The 17,669-nt window shown below is 51.0% G+C and overlaps 1 protein-coding gene across 1 annotated transcript in view; it reads left to right on the top strand.

Annotated features, from left to right (window-relative positions):
• The first annotated feature begins 7,835 nt into the window (after positions 1-7,835).
• The window catches only part of Hmcn2 (hemicentin 2), a 121,214-nt gene continuing 111,380 nt past the window's right edge, over positions 7,836-17,669 (top strand). The window contains exon 1 of the mRNA XM_078048412.1: positions 7,836-8,402. Within this exon, the coding sequence (XP_077904538.1) occupies positions 8,150-8,402 (253 nt within the window). The 5' untranslated portion in view covers positions 7,836-8,149. The remainder of the gene's footprint in view (positions 8,403-17,669) is intronic.

Genomic DNA, 17,669 nt, shown 5'->3' on the forward strand with positions numbered 1-17,669 from the left:
TCTAGATTAATTAATCCACAGCATACAATTCTAGATTAATTCTAAGCACTGCAAACACACTTAATCATGACAGGCTAATGACAGACATTCCCTCTGCATGCTAAGTTCAAAAGTCTCAGGCCATAGGCTTTATGTTCAGCAGATGCACACTCACTCAGACCACGGTGCCCAGGTTCGGAACCAAGTGGATGACTGGGTGAGGAGAGGGTCATAGGGAGAAGTTGTGGCCCTCACTAAAGTTCAGACAGGTGGTAGAGTGTGAGAGAGTGAGGATCACGCAGAGGATCAGGAAAGGATGACAATGATGGGATGTCAGGTCCTCATGAGGCTCTCCAGCTCCAGTGCATCTTTGTTTTGGCTGGCTGAATCCCTGTTCATCAGCTCTATTATTTATACAATTTGGGGGCTTTTTGACCCCCCTTACCATCCTTATCAGCTACCACCGGATTTCTCCATGACATCATTTATCCTGGGGTCCAAACATCTGGTCTGGTGGTCCCCACCCTGATCTTCTCCCTTTCCCTCTCATGAGGAGAGGACAGCCTGCCAGGAGCTTCACTCTGTGTTTATCAGGGTGAGGGGAAGTAACTTGTTTGAGGCCACACTGGAGGGCTCTGTGGGTGTGCCTGGGGAGACTGCAGGTTTCAAACTGGAGTCTTTAAAATGGAGTTGCTTAGGCTCAGGCCTAAGGCCATCCTCACACTGCAGAAATCCAACCAGGACAAGCCACACAAGGAAAGGGAACTCAACAAGTCACACGGCCACAGCACAAAGTATGGTGGGCTCAGGGACTCCAAGGATATCACATTTCTCTCTTCCTCTTTCTGCTTCTCATCTCTTCAGGTTTCCCTCTCCCTGAATGCACATCAGCTCCTTCCTGGGGTGGAGACCATGGCTGCTGACAGGGACCCTTCACAGCCTTTGAGTCCTATGCCCCCAGCGGTAAGAGAGAGACTCTGCTCCTGAGAAATATCCCAGGGAAAGATGTTGATTGGCTGCATGTGTGTCTCGTGACCACCTCTAGACCAATCGCGCTGCAGCTCGTGAGATGGCGCGACCTGATTGGTTCTCCTGGGTCACGTGCAGAGCGGGTTCCGGAATCGCTGTGGGAATCCATCCTTCGAAGTTTTGCTGATTTAAGCCGCACTAGGGGGCGCCTGCCCGGGAGCTGCAGAATCACACTCACGTGGTGCTACCCAGACCGAAGCAAGCCCAGAGGCCATCGCAGCCCTCGTCTGATGGCTAGAGGCGTTGGCTCATTCTATTGTCCCTGCCCTGCCAGGAACTGGACTTTCTGTCTAGCTTTTCTGTGTCTCTGGCCCCAGAACCAGAGGCGAGAATGATGTACTTGATGGGTGCCATCGAGTGTAGGTTGCAAAAGAGGATGGGGAGGCGGGTAACGGCATCCGAGCTCCAGAGGCAGGTTCTGCTTTCCACTGAGTCTCCCTCACAAGGAGCGGTCACTGATTTTCAGTTGAGCCACACTCACAGCCAGTGTACCCCACGAGGTCTATGATGTCCCTTGTGCAACAGCAAGGAACCGCTTATTCTTGAGGATTTCATCCTTGCAGCGGAGGCTGGTTTCTACTAAATGTCAGTTGAGCGGTAATCAGATTTCCTTTGGTAACTGAGTCCATCCCATAAATCTTGGACCTTGGCAAGCAGCTCCTCTTCAGGCATGGAAGGTCATGGCCTGATGTCTGGGCCGGGAAGTGCCATTTTTCTTCTTCAGATTTTCCAAACGCGGATTCTTGGGAAGCAGTCCCAGCATCATCAATCCAAACATCTTTAATCTGGTTCCTTTTGCAATTCTCTGCTTTAATCAAAGGGCAGCGGTCACGGCTCAGTGGTTAGGAGGGATCTGTTTCCTTGATTGACATCATCTTGGTGACACTGACTTCTCCGGTGGAGACTTCCTGAGGATGAATTGAATTGTCAGGTAATTAAAGCGACTAGCAGTGAGGGGTCTGGAGCAGTCAGAGTCCTGGCTGGGGTACAGAATCCAGCGCCCCACTGCAGGGGCTGGACTCCACATCAATTGAAGGCAGAGGGAGCCCCAGCTGGCCTCTCCAAGTCTCTTGGTGAGTTGAAATCCCCCTCACTCTGGTTTTCCATCTGCCTTCCCCAAGCAGCCACAACCTACCCTTTAAAAAAACATTGTGGTGAAATACACAAAACTCACAAAGTTCACTTTTAAAATTACTTTAAAGTGTACAATTTACAATATTTGCTACATTTACGAGATTGTGCAACTGTCATCACCGAAACTATTAATCTATTTTCTTCCCCTCTGGATTTACCTATTTGGAGTTGTTCAGATTCTATTTATACGATTCTGCAAACAGAATCAGACAACATGTGGCCTCTGTCTGGCCTGCTTTCCCTCAGCATAATTTTTTGTTTCCTTCAGTACTGGGGATTGAACCTAGGGGCGCTCTATCCCTGAGCTACAGCCACAGTCCTTTTTATTTTTTATTTTGACACAGGCTGTTGCTAAGTTGCTGAGGCTGGCCGTGAACTTTCCATCCTCCTGCCTCAGCCTCCTGAGTGTCTGGTATCACAGGCATGTTGTCGCGTTCCACCATTAAAACACTCAGGGTCACTCCTGGTGAGCTGGACTGCATGACATAATCACACAAGAGACAGAGATACCTTTTTCTTTGGGTCCTGTGATGGCTCCTCTGATTTTAAGGGTCCGGGGAAAGAGAGAGATCATGTGCTGAATCCTTTTACTGGGAAAAAGCCACTCAAATGAGGCCAGGGGTCAGGTTTCAGGGGGCTGAGTCTAGCTTCATGATGTCCACTCTCTGCAGGCTGACTGACATCTAGGGAGGCCCACCCAAAGGCAGAGCAAGAAAAGGGGACACACAAAGGGAATTTCCATGGAACATTCCATTCCAAATAGGGCAAAGGGGTAGGATTACAAAAGAACAGGTGAGTGTAGCTCAACCTCAGGGTGTGCCTACTCAGAAGACTGGCCTTGCTTTTTGAGCAGTGGGTTTGGGGGCGGGAACTGAGTCCCAAGTATTGGCACTACTGCACCAGACTGCAGTGATCTTTCAGATCCTCTGGTGCGTCAGGACAGGAAGGCATGGTGACTCAATGTGGCTCCCCACAGGCATGCATCACTGCATCTGACCACATGATGTTATCAAGGTTCATCCTCATTGTAGCACGGATCAGTGCTTTGTTTCTGTTATCGATGATTAATAATCAGTTGTATGGATAATACCACCTTTTGTTTCTCCATTTGTTCCTTGATGGACATTTGGGTTGTTTCCACTTTTGGGCTATTGTGCGCAGTTCTGCTGTGAACATTGCAAACAAGTTTTTGTTTCAACACCTGTTTTTAATTCTTGGGGTGTCTATCTAGGAGTGGAATCTCTGGGTATTCAGTGATTCCATGTTTAACTTTCTGAATTTTCCCTGTGGCTGCCCCACAGCCCCACCCTTCTCGACCTGGGATCTCGGAGTCACTTTCTTGCAGTGGACAATCCCAGGATGTCTTAGAACCTGCCCCAGGGAGTTAAAGTACTAAAAAGTCTAGGTATTGGAAATCTACTAAATTTCAGAAGAAGGTCAGTGTTGAGGGTTTGTTCTTATTTCCTGAATAGAAATTGTTAAGTAAAACTGGACCCCATACGAGGGAAAGTGAACAGGCGTATCTCAGTGAGAATGCTTTCGGCTTTCGGCTACAAGTAGCAGAGAACACGATGCAATGAGCTTAACTCTGAAGGAAAATCTATTAGCCACATAACAAGAAGCCACGTGGAGGGCAGCTCTGAGGCTTCTTCCTCTTTTCGGTGTCTCTGGGCCCTCAGCGTCTTCAGGGTTTCAAGATGGCAGCCCAATTCCTCGGGACCTTTGCAGACATCACGTCATCGTGTGGAAGAGCATGGGCTCCAATTTCTTTCTTCCTTGTGTCTTTTTCCTAGAAGCTTCCTAATTCAGTTTTATGTTTGAGCCTGCGAATCATCTGGTATTAATATTTGTGCATGGCGTGAGGCAGGGAATCAGGTTCACTGTTTTCCCCTATAGTTGCAGTTGTTGAAAAAGACCCCCCTTCCCTGCTGACGGTTGATCACACATGTGTGGACTCATTGCTACACTCTTGATTGCATCTTATTGACTCCTTCCCTGTACCACACCCTCTTAACCACTGTCGATTTAGGTGAAGACTTCAAATCAGGCAGAGGAAGCCTTCCAACCTTGTTCTGGAGATAAGCCGGCACTTGCTCTTTCAGTTCCTGTTGGCCAAAAAAAAAAAAAAAAAAAAAAAGTCCATTCCCTGCCCCATGATGGGCAAGAGGGCCAGAACCACAGGGTGACCTTGGAGACAGGAAAGAGTTTTCAAGTCACATGAAGAAGTGTAGACACCTGAGAAGGCTGAGGGGGGTTGGGATGAAGCCAAGCCTTCCACAAAGAAGCAGGAAGAGGGCAGGAGGCCACCAGTGTCCACAAAAATAGACCAGAGAGTTCAGTGGGACGTTCACCTATGAACAAAGGGAAAGGAAGACAGAAGAAAAGGGCAGCAGCGAGCTCAGCACACTGTGCATCTCTGTGCCAGCCACAGTGACACAGGTGACATCATGGCCACAGTCAGGCTGTCACCACATAGCCTGAACAGTGAGCCAGGATCCCTGCCAACGAGGTGGGCTCCTTCTCCCCTGATGACAGCCATGGGCTCAGCGGCACGCAAGCTCCATCCAGGGGACACAGGCCAGGCTGGCGGCCGGGAGCGAGTCGAGGGTTGGCTGTGGTTTAGCTTTTCGTGTTTGTTCTTGAAAACATGGGGATGGGCCATGGTTCCTGTGTCTCTTGAGCTGCTCAAGTATTTCTTGGGATGGCCTCAAACTGTTCCTTATGGTACATGTGACTTGGAGGCTGGTCCCATCGGGGAACTGCATTCCACAGTAAATCCTTCAAGTGCCTGGCTGCTGGGAGCCCTCTGCGGCCCTGAGGATCCCTACTCCCACTGCCCAGCCTGTCCTCAGTGGCTGGGTCATTTGTCAGTTGCTCCCACCTCCTGCTGGTCCTGTCTCCACTTAGTTCCTCGGTTCCTCCTGGGGGGGGGGGCAAGGCTTCCAGTCGGCTGACTTCTCAGTAAAGGGAGGGGTCGGAGGCCTCCCTGCTTCCTTCTCACGCCTGTTTCTGACTCTTCTTTTTGTCCAGGCATTTTGGTGACATGGCGTGGTGTCTCCACAGCATTTTAAACGTGCAGAATGTTTGAAACTTGAGTCGGGTCTGCTGCCGGAGAGGACAGTGCTGTCTGAGAAAGGCACTGCATTCCATGTCAGTCTGCACTCTGCTTCGGGGGGGGGTCCTGTATAAATCATGGCCCCACGTTTCTGTGGCTGTGTGGAATGGGGGGTGGCTCACAGGCTTTTCAGGAAGGCAGGTGTAGGTCCAGGTCAGCCTAGATGCAGAATCCACTTCTCTGAGCCTCAGTTTCCCCGTCCATTACAAGAAGAAAAAATGTTGGCGCACGGGTCTAGTGCTGGTGCGGAGGGCCTTGGCGCATGCTGTCCACTGTGGGGTCTTTACTCATTTAGCAGAAATAGGGCAGACACCTCAGGAGGAGGGCTGGCTGGGACGTGGGTGGTGCAGACGTCAGACTCACTGGGCGGCTGACATGGCCTGGACCAAGATGACTCAGGGATTAGGATGTGGCAAGCGTAAAGAAAGACCCCTGGTAGGGAGCAGCGATTCCTCAACTGGCCCTGACCATCCCGGGGTCTGATCCCGCCCCTTGCCTGGCCTTGGCTTTCCATGCAGATGCAGGGGACAGGGCCAGGTCCCCCAGGCAGGGAACACCAGTGGACAAGCAGCATGTCAGGGAACAGACAACTCCACTGGGACCGCTCCTTCTGGAAACAGAGGAAACATGTGGATTATCTTGAGTTAAAAAATGCAGGCTCCCAGGGGCCTGGAGAGGTCAAGGTGAGGGCTGGAATTTGGTGAGGGTGGGGATTTCCCTGGCTGCCGGCCCCTGTTGTGTACAGCTCTGGTCCCATGACCGTAGATACATTCCTGGGAAGCCCTGAGCACCCAGAACCCCCCTGCCACCCTGGGCAGGCAGTGGACCAGGACAGACAGCACTTTCCGATGGAGCCACAGCAGGGGGATGGCAGATGCCTGCCCAAGGCCATGGGAAGATGGGCTCAGACCTTCTCTGGCATCCTTCCTGGGGCTCCAAGGGGCCCTGGAGGTGGGGCCACGGTGGCAGGGCAGTGAGAACCCTTGAAGGCTCTGCGGGGTGTACCCTGAACGTGTGCTGCTGTGACCTGTCTCAATGTAACTGAGATGAGGACACTGACATCCTTCAAGAGCTCTTCTGAGCTTTTAGGGAAACCCTGAGAGGGTCTGCGAGGCATTGAAGGTCCTTTGTGACCTGCCTCTGATCTTTCCTCTGCTGTCCCCCTCCAGTTCCACTGGGCTACCTGCTGGCAGGTCCCTGGTGTCTCCCGCCCTGGCATATGCTGTTCCCACTCCTCCAATGCCCTCCCCTCTTGCTCTTGAAGACTGCTCAGGCTCTCTCTGTGGCCTCCTCTGACCCCTAGGCTCGGGCCCTCCTTCCTGTGGGCTCCCAGGGCTCTGGGAGTCCCTCTATTAGCACTTACCTCATTGACTTAGAATTATTTGTTTACAGTTCTTCTCCCCAGGGTGGGAAGCCTGTCTCCTGCGCATCTTTACTGTCCTCCCTGCCCCATCCCTGACCCAACAGTGCCTTTCGGAGTGAGGGACACACACTTCAGGTGCAGCAAACCTTTATGGCGTGAATAACCAAAGGACCACTTTGTCCCCAAAGGTCCCTTGCATTGGGTCTAAATGTTACCACTTGGTTCCTGGCTCCTGTCTTTTTTTTTCCTTCCCACAGCTGGGGCCTCTCTTCTCTCTCCAACAGCTGGCCCAGCCCTGCCCAGACTCTGGGGGCAATTGCAGCCTTAGCCCAGGGAGATTTAAAGAGCCAGTGTTCACAAGTGCAGGTGGCCCACTTCCCATTGAGCTGGGTTGTGAGTTTCACTCCCTTGCTGGATCTGGGGACCTGGCTTCTGCCATATCCCATCAGATACATAGCTCCACAGGAGACCCACCTGAGACACCCTCCCCAGGAACCTTGTCCTGGTCTAGAGCTGAGTCTCTGAGGATGTGTGGTGCCAGACCCCCCACTCCCCACCCCAGCCCCAAAGCCTTGGCCAAGTCCCCGCTACCCGGTTTCTGACACCTGCTCTCCCATGCAGGTGGCAAACCTTCATGGGCATGGGGTCTTCTCTGCCACAGAGCTCACTGGGGGTGGAAGGGGCAGACCTCCAGACAGGGCCCTGGCTGCACAGCCTGGTGGCAGCTAGGAGGAAGGCTCAAAGAGCAAGCTGTGGGTTGCAGTCAACCTCAGAGGTGGGGCAAGCCTTGCGGAGGGGAAAGGGAGAGGAGGGGGCTTTCCTCCTGGCTGAGTGCTGCACCTACAGGGACCTGGGAAAAAACCCTTAGGGTGCAGTGAGCTTGGAGGAAACGACCTGAAAATGCATAGCGGGTGGGGTTCTGGGCTTAGGGCTGTTGGCTACAATAGTAGTAAGTGGGGAGCTCTGTGCGCCCAGGGAGGAGGGAGAGGTGGGGGGAGAGAGAAATAGAGCGTGTTTTATGGGGGATGGGGAGGTTGCTGGGTGGAGAAAGTCGCAAAGGCGAGAACCAGCTTTGGTCACGTCTGGGGATGACAGCCGATGGCTTGCCCCCTCCTCTTTCCTCCCCCGCAGCGGGGCCCGCGTGGGCGTGCAGACGGCGGGAGGCGCAGGTGTCCGCAGCTTCCCGCGCACTCCAGTCCCTGGCTGCCTTGGCCTCGGCCCCACTTCCCTTCTGCTAAGCCCCGCGTCCTCCTCTAACCTCGGGTCTGGACTGGCGAGCAGCGGGGCTGGGAAAGTTTGAGTCACGGTGGGGGGAGCGGAGGAGGCGGGGCCGTGACCCTGAACGGGGTGGGCTCTAGGGCCCGCCTCCGGCTCCCAGCAGGGGGACCCCGTCGCGCGCCCCTGTCCCGCGAGCACCCAGAGCGAGGCGCTGCGCGGCAGCCGCGCTTTGGGCGGCCTCTGGTTCACCAGGGTGACCGCGCTCGCTACGACCTGTCACCGCAGTGGCGAACCAGTCGGTCGCGCCCAGCATGATGCCCCGGGCACCGCTCCTGCAGCTGTTGGTGGCAGTCTCCGCCGCTGCGGCGGTGACTGGAGCGCCCGGGACCGTGCTGCCCCCCACCACGGGGGACGCCACTCTGGCCTTCGTCTTCGATGTCACTGGCTCCATGTGGGACGACCTGATGCAGGTGATCGACGGCGCCTCCCGCATTTTGGAGCGGACCCTGAGCAGCCGCAGCCAGGCCATCGCCAACTACGTGCTGGTGCCCTTCCACGACCCAGGTAGCGCCCCGCGTCCCCCGACTGCGCCCAGAGGCGCGCGCTCGCCTGCCCCGCCTCCATCCTCTGCGCCCTGGGCCCAAGTGACGGCCGAGCGAGGGCGCCGTTTGGGCACGTTCGCGCTTCGGGGACCCTGGGCACCAGGGGCAGGCCTCGAAGCGTCCCTCCCCTCCACCGGGAACCTTCTCTACCTGCTTCTCCCGCCCTCCTGGGTTAGGGCTGTCAGGGTAGCGGTAGAGAGCAGGGCCCAGCGCACAACACCTTGAAAGCGACTTCACTTTCCTGAGCCTCACTTTCCCCAGTTACGAAAGAATCAGCGAAGACTTGCTGAGATGTTGGACTGGGTGCCACTTCTGTTATTTGTTAGAATTCGCTTCAGCTTGGGCTTTGGGGATCACAACAGTTCTCAGAGGCAGGCCTAGGGGCGAAATGGGGTGCAGAGGAACCCACGGTGCTGAGACACTGCCTTTCCTGCCCTTCCTTAGGAATATTCCTGAGGAATACCCAGCTCTGATGGACAACGGGGCGCCCACCTGCTGGTCCTCACTGCGGGGTTCCCGCACCATAGCTCCCCCAGCCGTGCAGGCCACCCCTGCTGCCCACAGCCCCCTTCCTTTCAGCTCAATGTTAGGGGCACCCCTTGAAAGGGCTCCTGAGAGGTCCCAAAGTTCCTTGAGCAGCTGGGTACTGCCGGCTCCCAGCCTTGCAAAGCCAGACACTTTTCCTCCCAACACTTTTGTGTTTTTAGTGGGGGAAAATTTTTTTAAAAGCCCTTCTGACAGAGTAGGGAGAAAACAGTACATTGACCCTGTCTGCCCACCATCTAGATCCTACTGTTATATCTGCTCTGTTTGCTCTATTGCTTATCTTTCCATCCATCCACCTCTTACCCAGGAGGACAGCTTTAGAGAGAGAGGGAAAGGGGTGGGGAGTGCAGATTCCTGGCAGAATTCCCCCGAGGAGTGGACCAGGGCTGTAGGAGTCTGCTGTCCAGGGGCTTGGAGGGCCGCTGCTCTCAGAGCTCTGGGCTTCATGGGGCTCTAGAAAGAAATTCTGGGCACCTGGAAAGGAGGCTTCCACCTGGGACCAGGGGCATGGAGGCCGGGCTTGTGAGTAGATGGGGTGTGGACGTGTCCTGGCTCCAGCTGGAGCCCGGGTCACCCTGTCTGTCCAGCTCTCTCACCTGCTTGGAAGATGGTGCTTGGGTTTCCAGAGACCTCACTGTACAGGACCTCGGAGATCACCTGACCCTCCCTTTACCTCACAGTTGGAGAGCTTGAGGCCTGGACACCAAGGAGACTTCCCCAAGGCCACCTGCCAGGGTGACGCCCTCCTGATTCATCGCCCCTGTTTGTTATGCAGGGCAGGACCACAGCCGTTGGGAGCTGTAGGAGGCTTGGGCCTGGGCCTCTGAGGGCTGTCCTGGCTGCTCCTCTCTGGCCATCAGCTTCAGGAGCCCCTTCCACCCTGAACCCGTGCTCTCCTCTGTGCTGAGCGGGTGTACGGCTCTCCAGCCTCCTCCAGGCTCAGCCTGTCACTGTGTCCTCAGTGAAGCAAAACACAGGTCCTCCTTCCAGTCCCTGATTGGCGTGTCCCTAGAGACACACACAGGTCCCCCTGTGGAGGGGGACCTTGCCATCATCTGACGCTGGAATGTGGTGGAGCCCTGTGAGGCTCCCCGTGGAAGTGGGCAGCCTGTGGGGACAGGCTAGGTAGAGTGGAAGGTGACAGGTTCTGGTTCAAGCACTAGCTCCTGGCCCAGGTGGGTCCTCAGGGGAGGGGACCAAGGAGAGGATTCCTGAGGAAGCCACCTGCAGGGTGGCTTGAGGAACAGGAATGAAGGTTAGTGGTTTTTGACTGTAGATGCTGGGTGCTGGGGACACAGTTAGGGCAGAGGACGTCCTGGGGTGCTGGAGCTGCTGGGTAGGGGCAGGAAGTCTGAGTGGAGAGGCAGGTGTGCGTGGGAGGAGGAGGAGCCCAGGCCTGGATCAGCCTTGCCTGGCTGAGGGTTTGGAGACCTTGCATTTCCTTCTATGGGCTTGGAGCTTCGGCAGGGGCTGGCGCTGGGGGTCAGGGCTGGCTGTGTCTTTGATTCAGCAGACAGAACTCCTTTCGGTGGGAGAAAGCTTGAGAAGTAGGGCTTTTAGCCAGCTGGCCCCCAGATCTGCATGCTGGCAGCCCTGGAGGGGTGTCAGGGAGAAGAGGAGTGGTCTTAGACGGCACGGGCTTTGTGGAGAAGGACTCGTGCTTTGGAAATGTTGTGAATAAGTTTTTAAATGCAAAAAATGGCATGCTCCCCGAGTAGAAAAGGTGGAAACTTGTTCGTTGTTTCATTTGACTGGAAATTTATATTGTTTTCAGGTTTTCTCTAGTTAAATGTGATAAAAATCACTCCTGGGTCAAGATCTTGGCATCTTTGGTCTTTCTGTAGGATTAAGTGGAATTCCCAGGCCATTTTAACACAATGAGAGATGGGCGGCTGGTCCAGTTGTCTTCCAGAATGTTCACCAGAAGTGGCCGAGGTGGCCTCTCCCAGTTTAGCTGCTGACACTAGGAGTTAGGTGTAGGCCTGTGGTCCTAGTGACTCTGGAGCTTGAGGCAGGAGGATGGCAAGTTTGAGGCTCAGCAACTTAGCAAGACCCTGTCTCAAAGTAAAAAGGGCTGGAGATGTGGCTCAGTGGTAAAGCACCCTGGGTTCAATCCCCAGATAAAAACAAAAACATGTTTTTCCTAATTCCAAAGATGGAGAATGTTCCAGTTTTAATTACTCACAAGGCTCAACAATTCATGAGGGTTTTTGTGTGTGACTTTCTTCTCTTGTAAATCGCTGGTTTCTTCGCTGGTATCTCCACCGGGGACCTGGGTGGTTGTTTGGGCGACAGGAGGATCTGACGCTGATGTCATTAAGTGTTTGGTTGCATGTTGGTGTTTCCCGGGCCTTTGTCTTCCAGTATTATTGATGTTCTGAGGCTTTAAATGTTATGAAATCTATTGATCTTTTTCTTTTGTGATTTATTTACATGGATGCTTTAGCAAGGTTGGTTTTTATTTTTTGATCACAAAATCAGTTAGATGTTCTAGATTTTTGTGTTTTCTTTCTTGGCATTTAATCCTTTCATCGTGAATTAAAAAATAATAATTGGTGCAAGTTGCGACTAGGAAACAAATGTAGTTCTACGGCAGGATAATTGATTATTTGGGGGCATTTAATCAAATAACTTTTTGCTCTATCATTTGAACCTTACCCAAGTTGCTTTATCTATTAGGAATCAATCTGGGCTATCTGATTGGTTCTGTTTTATGATCATTCTTGGGCCAGGAGCCCATTGTATTAATTATTAGTCTTTATAATAGGTACAAATAGAGTGAATTCTGCCTCATGTTATCTTTTCTTTAAAAAAATTTAATAAGCTTCTTATTTTAGAAAAGTTTTAGATTTGTGGCATTATTGTGAGGATAACACAGGAATCACCCAAAACCCAGTTTCCCTGTTATGAACATCTTACATCACTGTGGTCCATCTACACAGCGAGTTAGCCACTGTGGTTGTGTTCTCTTTTTTTCATTTTTTTGGTTCTTTTTGGTTATACAAGGCAGTAGAGTGTATTTGACATATCAACATACATGGAGCCTAACTTGCCCTCTTGTGGTTGTCCATGATGTGGAGTTATGGTGGTCATGTATTCCTGTACGAACATGGGAAAGTGATGTCCTATGCATTCCACTGTCTCTCCTATTCCCATTCCTCTTCCCTACCCTTCATTCCCTTTGATCTAATCCAGTGACCTTCTGTTCTTCCCCTTGCCCCCCTTGTTGTGGGTTGGCATCCACATGTCAGAGAGAAGATTCAGCCTTTAGTTTTTTTGGAACTTAGCATGAAAATCTCCAATTCCATCCATTTACCAGCAAATGCCATGATTTCATTCTTCTTTATGGCTGAGTAATATTCCATTGTGTATATGTACCACATTTTCTTTATCCATTAATCTGTTGAAGGACACCTGGGTTGGTTCCAAAGCTTACCTATTGTGAATTGAGCTGCTATAAACATTGATGTGGCCATTGATACGCTTTTTTCTAACTAAAGTTCACACTTCACTCAGTGTTCTTGAGTTTCTCTTCGGTGCCCCTTCTCTGCCCCAGGACTTCACACTGTGGTGAGTTGTCCTATCTCCTTGTCGCTGTGGCATTTAGAAGGACATAGGTATTTACATCCGAGTTCTGAGCACCTCCTGTGATTGCAGGGTGCTGGCTCATCTCCCCAGGGAGCCTGCCTCCTGCTGTGCGTGAGCAGCCGCACTCCAGGGCAGAGTGTGTTGCTGCCACTGGGGTGTCCCTGCCTCTCCCTCAGCGGGCAGGGCGAGGTCTGGGTTGTGCCCAGAGCCTGTGCATTCAGCTGTATCTCATCCGTGTTTGCAGGCGCAGCCACGTGAACTATGTGACGCTGACCCTGCCTTCCACCCTGTGGCCCCCTCTAGCTCATCACCTCGTGGGCCGGTCTAGCCCCTTCCCACACATATATTGAGGTCCTCCTGCCTCAGCCACCCCAGTAGCTATGATTACCAGAGAGGGCGTGGGGTACAGGGAGGTACAGGTGAAGCAAGAATAGCAGGAAAATATATATATACCTTTATTTTATTTATTTATTTTTTATGTGGTACTGAGGATTGAACCCAGCACCTTGCATGTGCTAGGTCAGCCACAAAATAGGACTTTTTTTTTTTTAAGTTGTTGATAGACCTTTATTTTATTTATTTATATGTGGTGAGCCAAGTGCGTGTGGCTTCTCTGTGGCCTCCTATTCCAGTGGCCACAGCCAGCTTCCACCCGCTCCCTGTGTCCACCCCTTGACCGCTCAGTGCTGGCCTGCCCAGATCTGGCTGCGGGATGGTCACTCCATGGCCCACGGGGAACAGCCTTCCTACGAGAGCCCAGTTCTTTTGTCCTTGGTCTCCAGACGCCGCTCATTTTCAGAGTCACGGGGACTTCCTGGTCTTCAGCCCGTTCCTTTTCTTGTGGCGCTGGGTGGACGCTGGCGGGGCCCTGCCTTGCTGCTCCACACCGTGCTCCCTCCCTCTTTTTGTTCACCTTCTTCATTCTCAGAATCTTCTCGAGCATCTGTTCTTTCAGATGAAACACAGAAAACCTCTGTCAATTTCAAAAAAAAAAAAAAAAAAAATCCAGTTGTGATTTTGGTTGGGATCGTGTTCAATCTCAACTTTGGGAAGAAAAGTTCTGTCTTTTTTAAAAAACTCACCTGTTCCTCGAAGGCTGCGTCTCCTCTGTTCCCATAGTTATTTCCTCTAGAAAAGATTCGTAGTTTTTTTTCCTTCTAAGTTCCACCCATTTCTTTTTCTTTTAAAGATCATTTCTAAACATTTTGGCTTTTGTTACTATATTAAGGATATTTTTCCATTACTTTTTTTTTTTTTTTTTTGCAAATGAGCATTGGTATCATGTTGGAGAGCAATTCCTTTCTGTATATTTTTTTCAATTTTTTACTAATCTTTTGGGTCATGAGTCGGATCGAGGCTGACAGCCACAGCCTGTCCAAATTATAATGTTGTCTCCTCCAATCAAATGTCCCCTTTATCTTAAATGTCTGTATTACTCCCCAGCGAGAACTTCCAGAACAATGCCAATACTGTGGCAGCTGCAGGCAATCTTGTCTTGTTCCGGTTTCACACTGTGGTCTGATGTTGGCTCTTGGTGTGAGGCTTTGGCCATTGGTGAAGGATGATGCTTTCATTCTGTCACCAAAACACAAAATGCCACCAAAGTCAAAAAAAAAAAAAAAAAAAGAAAAGAAAAGAAAAGCCAAACACCCACCTGGCCAAGGGCTGAGTTTCAGTGAGTGACTTTCTCCTGTTGACCTGTTACTGTGATTTCTTAATGTGAAGCTGTTCTGCACTCCTCGCCCAGCCCTGCCTGGTCACAGTGGACTTCTCTTTAATACTCAGCTGGCCTCCAGTGCCAGCTCTTTGCGTGGGACTTCTGCGTCTGGTTTCAGTAGATAGGACTGGTCCCTGGTGCTCTTTGTGGTCTTTGTCAAGTATTGGCCTCAGGCTTAGCTCTCGTAGTTAATAATCTCTTTTTTGATTCTCCAGAGTCGGGGCTAGGGCTGCAGCGCACTGAGAGAGCATGTATTGAGCATGTATTTAGCATGTTTGAGGCCCTGGGTTCCGTCCCTAGCACCCCAAAACAAAAAAATTACAAAATTGTACTTGTTTAAAAAATATTCTAGGCTGTCTCTCTCTCTCTGTGTGTGTGTGTGTGTGTGTGTGTGTGTGTGTGTTCACTTCTATACATGCATATACTTAATTTTCAAAATTATAGTGCATAGAGCTGGGCATCCTGGTGAATGCCTGTTATATCAGCAGCTTGGGAGGCTGAGGCAGGAGGATCACAAGCTCAAAGCCAGCCTCAGCAATTTAGTAAGGCCCTAAGCAACTTAGGGAGACCCTGTCTCAAAATAAAAAAAAAAAAAATGCAAAGGGCTGGGGAGGTGGCTCAGTGGTTAAGCGCCCCTGGGTTCAATCCCTGGTACTAAAAATAAAAAAATGACACTGCAGCAGCGCCCCTCCCACGCGCTGTGTTATGTCAGGAAATGTGCCGGCTCCCGGTCCTCCATAATGATGACATCACGTGCTTCAGGAGGAATTATCTTAATTCATCCCACCGGCCTTCTCCAGCATAAAATAGGCTGCTTTAGTTTCTTTACAGTAAACACACACATTTGCAAACGGATCCACAGGGTGGATCCCCCAAATGAGACAGCTCAGTGTGAGCGCGTGAGCAATTTCAGTTTTGATCATGAGTGCCAGATTGGCCTCCAAAACCACTGTGTGGGTTTGCCCTCCTGTGGATGAGCCACGAGGCTGAGCTGCACCTGAGTCTCTGCCAGCGTGGGGAGGTCACTCTCTTTCCAGAGTGCTAACAAGACTTCATGCTAATTTGATAGGTGAGAAATGGTGTTCTGTTTTAATTTGCATGTGTCTGTTGGCCAGTGTAGAACCTTCTAGAGCTTCTCCCTGCATACCTTTGGGTTTCCAGGTGCCGCCATCTTTCTAAAGGGAAGAGGTGGCTTTGGTTGGCCAGGAATGAGGACTCAGGTGTTCAGTCCCCAGACCTGCCTGTGAGCTTGGGCCCTGCCTGCACCCTGCTCCCTTACTGCTATTTTAAAAGGCAACATTGCAGATAGAAACAAAGTAAGCAGAAGAGTGTAGCGAATTGCCAGGCACTTAACATGAAGCATCTTCAAAAATATATCATGCAAGTACATATTAAAAAGTCCTATTTTACTGGGCTGGGGCAGGGGCTCAGCAGTAGCACACTTGCCTGGCATGTGTGAGGCACTGGGTTCGATTCCCAGCACCACATATAAATAAATAAAAATAAAGGTCTATCTACAACTTTAAAAAAGTCCTATTTTGTGGCTCACCTAGCATGTGCAAGGTGCTGGGTTCAATCCTCAGTACCACACAAAAAATAAATAAATAAAATGAAGTATATATACATTCCTGCTATTCTTGCTTCACCTGCACCTCCCTCTACCCCATGCCCTCACTGGTAATCATTCCTAGATTTCGAGACCGGGTCTCACGAAGGTGCTGAGGCTGGCCTCAGTATTGAGGTCCTCCTGCCTCAGCCACCCCAGTAGCTAGGATCACAGGTGTGCAGCACCGTGCCTGGCTTATCATTTCTGTGTTTTATTTGTGAAATGCACAGATCTTCTCTGTATACTTGTGACAAATGACACCCCTTGGAAACCACACTCCCACCACTACGTGGAGCATTTCCGTCCCCTAGCTGGTTCCTGTGCCCCTTGGCGCTCTCCAGCCTGCAGGCTGCCTCTGTCTTTGCTTTCCTCTCACTGCCCCAGAGCTTCCTAGAACTGGCTCTGTGTCACAGCAGGTGCTGTCCAGCTTCTCTCACGCACACAGGATGGGGATCCATCCCACTGGGACCCGTGTTGGTCATTTCTTCTGTAGCACTGCTGAGTGGAACCTGATCACAGTGGTCCCTCTTATCTACAGCTCACTTTCCATTGTTTTAGATACCAATAGCTGGCCAAGATCCAAAAATGTTAAATGGAAAATTCCAGAAATAAACAATGCATAGGTTTTAAAATTTTTTTCTACAGTGGTGCTAGGAATCAAACCCAGGGCCTCCACATACTAGGCAAGTATCCTACCATTGAGCTATGCCCCAGCCCATAATTCATGCATTTTTAAAAATATATTTTTAGTTGTTGATAGAACTTTATTTTATTTATTCATATGTGTTGCTGAGAATCGAACCCAGTGCCTCACACATGCCAGGCAAGGGCGCATCGCTGAGCCCCAGCCCCATCCCAATTCATGCATTTTAAACTGCACATTATCCCAAGTTGTGTGATGAGATCTTATACTGTCCCATCCTGACCAAAGTGACTCATCTCTTTGTCCAATGTATCCAAGCAGTATATACTACATCCCTGTCAGTCCCCCAGTAGCTGTCTCTGTTATTGATCCACCTGGTTTTTGCCCAAGGCCAACTGTTATGCTGTCATACAGCTTATGTTTAAATGACTCTTATTTTACTGGATAATGGCAGCAAAGCACAAGAGTAGCGATGCTGGCAATTTTATCATATTGTTACAGTTGTTCTATTTTATTATTAGTTATTGTTAATCTCTAATTATTGCACTTAACTTATATATTAAATTTTATCACAGGTATGTACATACAGGAAAAAGTCATATGAAGGGGTTGCTACTGTCTGGTTTCAGGGATCTACGGGGTCCTGGAATGTATTTCCCATGGGTAAAGGGGAACACTGTACATGAATGCACTAGTTTGTCTATTCCCTGGTTGATGGACATTGGGCTTGCTTCTAGCTTGGCCCTGTTACAAACATAGCCACCGTGAACATTCGAGTACGATCCTTCCTGTGGATATGTGTTTTCATTTCTCTTGGGTGATACCTGGGGCTGGAATGGCCAGATCATGTGGTGGATGTGTGGATGACTTTTTAGAAGCTTCCGTTGTCTTCCAAAGGGGCTGGACCATCTTGTGCTCCCAAGCATTGGATGGGTGTTCCCGTTGCCCCCGTCCTGCCAAATTCTCGCGTGGCCAACTGTGTACTTTTTCTCACTGCTGCCCTGAACACGTGTCGGGAGCTGCCACACGGAACCGAGAGCCCTCAGCCCTGAGCCCTGAGTGTGGGGCTGTGTGAGAACCAGGGCGCTGAGCGCACAGGGTGGGCTGGACCCACGCGGCCTCTCTGTTT

The sequence above is a fragment of the Ictidomys tridecemlineatus genome, chromosome 4 (assembly GCF_052094955.1).
Source record: "Ictidomys tridecemlineatus isolate mIctTri1 chromosome 4, mIctTri1.hap1, whole genome shotgun sequence".
NCBI lineage: Eukaryota > Metazoa > Chordata > Mammalia > Rodentia > Sciuridae > Ictidomys > Ictidomys tridecemlineatus.